Source organism: Priapulus caudatus, unplaced genomic scaffold (genome assembly GCF_000485595.1).
Source record: "Priapulus caudatus unplaced genomic scaffold, Priapulus_caudatus-5.0.1 Scaffold402, whole genome shotgun sequence".
In the NCBI taxonomy this organism is placed as follows: Eukaryota; Metazoa; Priapulida; class Priapulimorpha; order Priapulimorphida; family Priapulidae; genus Priapulus; species Priapulus caudatus.
Window position 1 is genome coordinate 32,419 of NW_014577463.1, and position 3,293 is coordinate 35,711.

General features: G+C 45.6%; 1 protein-coding gene across 1 annotated transcript in view; it reads right to left on the bottom strand.

Moving 5' to 3' along the window:
• LOC106809987 (patatin-like phospholipase domain-containing protein 7) overlaps nucleotides 1-3,293 on the bottom strand; it is a 39,419-nt gene that overhangs the window by 5,303 nt on the left and 30,823 nt on the right. The window contains 3 exon segments of the mRNA XM_014813239.1: nucleotides 500-607; nucleotides 609-647; nucleotides 1,611-1,732. Coding sequence (XP_014668725.1) covers nucleotides 500-607; nucleotides 609-647; nucleotides 1,611-1,732 — 269 coding nt within the window.

Genomic DNA, 3,293 nt, shown 5'->3' on the forward strand with positions numbered 1-3,293 from the left:
TAGAGGGCAAACAAACAATATTTTTATTAGTTTTTTTTTTTTTTTGTTTTTTTTTATTCGGGCCTCACGTGTTATTTTATTCGTCCGAAACTGCCAAACTTGCAATGTCTTGTAACATGTCGATCGGCGTGGCGCCACGATACACATCGACGTTAGTCCTGCTTCCTTCAACCTGCTCAGTTGACGACGCACGACACGTAGAGCCAAGCCGCGACTGCTATCCTCTGTATGTCAGTGGAAACCTATGCGGATGACAACGGCATCGCACGCTTACTTCCGACAGCTACAGGTCTCTCTACACCACGCCACCGCAGGCGGCGGTGCTTACACTCTCTCGCACCCACCACACACAGCGGCACATCTCCTCTACACCACACACAGCGTCTACATCTCTCTACACCACACACAGGCGGCCTACATCCTCGCTACATTATGCCGCCATGCACACGTCATGCATCAGCCACACTCGTCACAAACCTTTTGAAAGCTCAATACCTACCCTGATTGGTGAGGCCCACGGCCACCATCGTTTCCATAGCAACACACCGGAAAGTACATCGCCATAGTTACTGAGGTCACTGTCGTCTTGGCTTCCGACATCGACTGCATATAATGTGGTTAGCTCCCATTTGTTTCATCACATCAGCCTGCAAACATCACAGCACAGAAAAATCCGTGGTAGTATTACGCCAGTAGCAACGACGTATAAACGAGAATTTTGTGAGATATTGACGAAGATTACACAAGCGACAAATTTCTGTTCCGTGTATTTTAGTTACGGTACGTTGTTATTGCTCGGGTATAACAAAGGATATCATACGCAAACAAAATAACAGAGCTAAGGTTAATTTCTACCCAACAGTGAAGATCAAACATACTGCTAACGTTTTGCATCCGTTTGTGGACCAAGCTGTTGACCACTACACCCGCTGCTGGTCAAATCGTCAGTCAGCTTTGAAAAAGCCTCCTGTTAGGATGCGAAACGTTAGCAGGTACGTTTGAACCTTACGGTCAAGTAGAAATTAACCAAGTTATCTCTATTGTCAATCAATTTATCAATCGAATGAACTTATTAGGAATTTAGAATTAACAAAAAAAAACAGTTTAATTTTCACCCCGTTTACACAGCCCTCAGTACTCTCTCCCTCACCACACACAGAAAGCAAAGCTCCCAGCACAGACACATTTACCATTAGTTTCTACTTATTATCTAAATAAGAACATGAAATGCTGTTGATATACACAATGCCAATGCAACCTCACATTGCCCCTATGCTAGTCCCATGTGCCATAGTCACACTGACTCGCCCACCGCATGCTGCAAGATAAAAAATACCATCGACGAGGGAAGACCCACACATGACCTGATTTTGCCCTGCCTCCATTTCAGAGATTCACAATTCGGCATGCTCGCTATAAAAGTATAGCCGTTGGGTGGGCGCTCGCACCTGGCAGGGTATTTACATATGCTCCATCCACTAGAAGGTGACCATCTAGGGGATCACATATAGGAGGAAGGTAGATGGCGATAGACATGCTTGCTCTGACATACCGCCACATACAACCTGTGAGAAGGGAGGCAAGAGAATTGGTGACGAACAGATCGTGGCGTTACCTGGTAAGTTATTGACATATCCACCGTCGAGTAACAGGTGCCCATCGATGGGATCACAGAGTGGCGGCAGGTAGCCAGAAAGCGACATGCTAGCGCGAACGTATCGCCACAGCGACCCTGCAAACCAAGCAGATTTCAACAAAAACATTCTCCCGGGGTGCAACACTGTCGCGCTGTCGACGGATCGCGACTCAATGGCTGAGATGAGGTGAGAGACTATGAGCAGGAATGAAGGGATATAACACGAACTAAACACGTAAACGGTGCGAAACGCACAGAGAGCCACGAACTCTTTCGGAGATAATTACAGTCTGTTGCAAAATACACGGACTCATACGTATTAACTACGGACTGCTAACGGACTGCCAATTAACAATGATCTACTGTATATGCCATATTTTTCGCTTACAGATATTTTCGCGAATTCAGACTTGACGGACAATTTCTCGAGTGGTTGATTTCGCGGTCGGTGAATTTCCGGATCAGTGAAGAACGGGGTGTTGATATTTTCGCGTTGTTATTATCATGGTCCCGGACGAGTTCGCGAAATTCGCGAAAATTAAACCACCGCGAAATATACAGCGTATACAGTAATCCGTATACAGTAATACAATGGAAAAAAATGCGTGTTTATTACGTTCATAGTACGTGGATTGCCCCGCCAGCGTGGCAGCTTGCGCCCAGGCGTGAGTTCAGGGACAAGATTGGCAGGTCCGTCGTGGCAGCGAGCAGTAGCTAGTAGAGTACGTGTCTAAGCAAGACTACCAACGCCTGCTAACACTCGCCTGCTTCAAAAGCTCCCGCTGCGAGTGTGCGGCTGCCACGCTCGCGGGGAAATCCACGTACTATGAATGTAAAAATCACGGTCTCTCGAGATTAGTTAATTGTTATCAAGCAATCCGTTAGCAGTCCGTGCTTAGTCCATGGCAGTCCGTGTATTTTGCCACGGACTGTAATTCGTTCCGTAATAGTTCGTGGCTCTCAGTGCGTTTTGCACCATTTACATGTTTAGTCCATGTTTTATCCGTTTAATCCAGTTCATAATAGTAGCTTCTGTCAAAATATCAAACATATACGTACGCGTACGATGAACGAATTAAATAAGGATTAATCATATGCAAACAGTTTAAAATTATAGCGGCTACATCTCTCTACACCACGCACAGCGGCTACATCTCGCTACATTATGCCGCCATGCACACGTACGTCATGCATCACGCACACATCGTCACAAACCTTTGAAGCTCAATACCTACCCTGATTGGTGCGGCCCACGGCCACCATCGTTTCCATAGCAACCACCACCCGGAAAGTACATCGCCATAGTTACTGAGGTCACTGTCGTCTTGGCTTCCGACATCGACTGCTATGATGTGGTTAGCTCCCATTTGTTTCATCACATCAGCTGCAACATCACAGCACAGAAACAACCTGGTAGTATTACGCAGTAGAACGACGTATAAACCGAGAATTTCGTGAGATATTGACGAGATTACACACGCGACAAATTTCTGTCCGTGTATTTTAGTTACGGTACGTTCGTTATTGTCTGTATAAACCAAAGGATATCACTACACGGTAATTCAGCATACTAGGTAGTTGTATATTTGTGTTCATACAGACACGTTTTCGATGATACTTCACATGTTTGGTACAAATGAAGTATGCATGTGTTTGT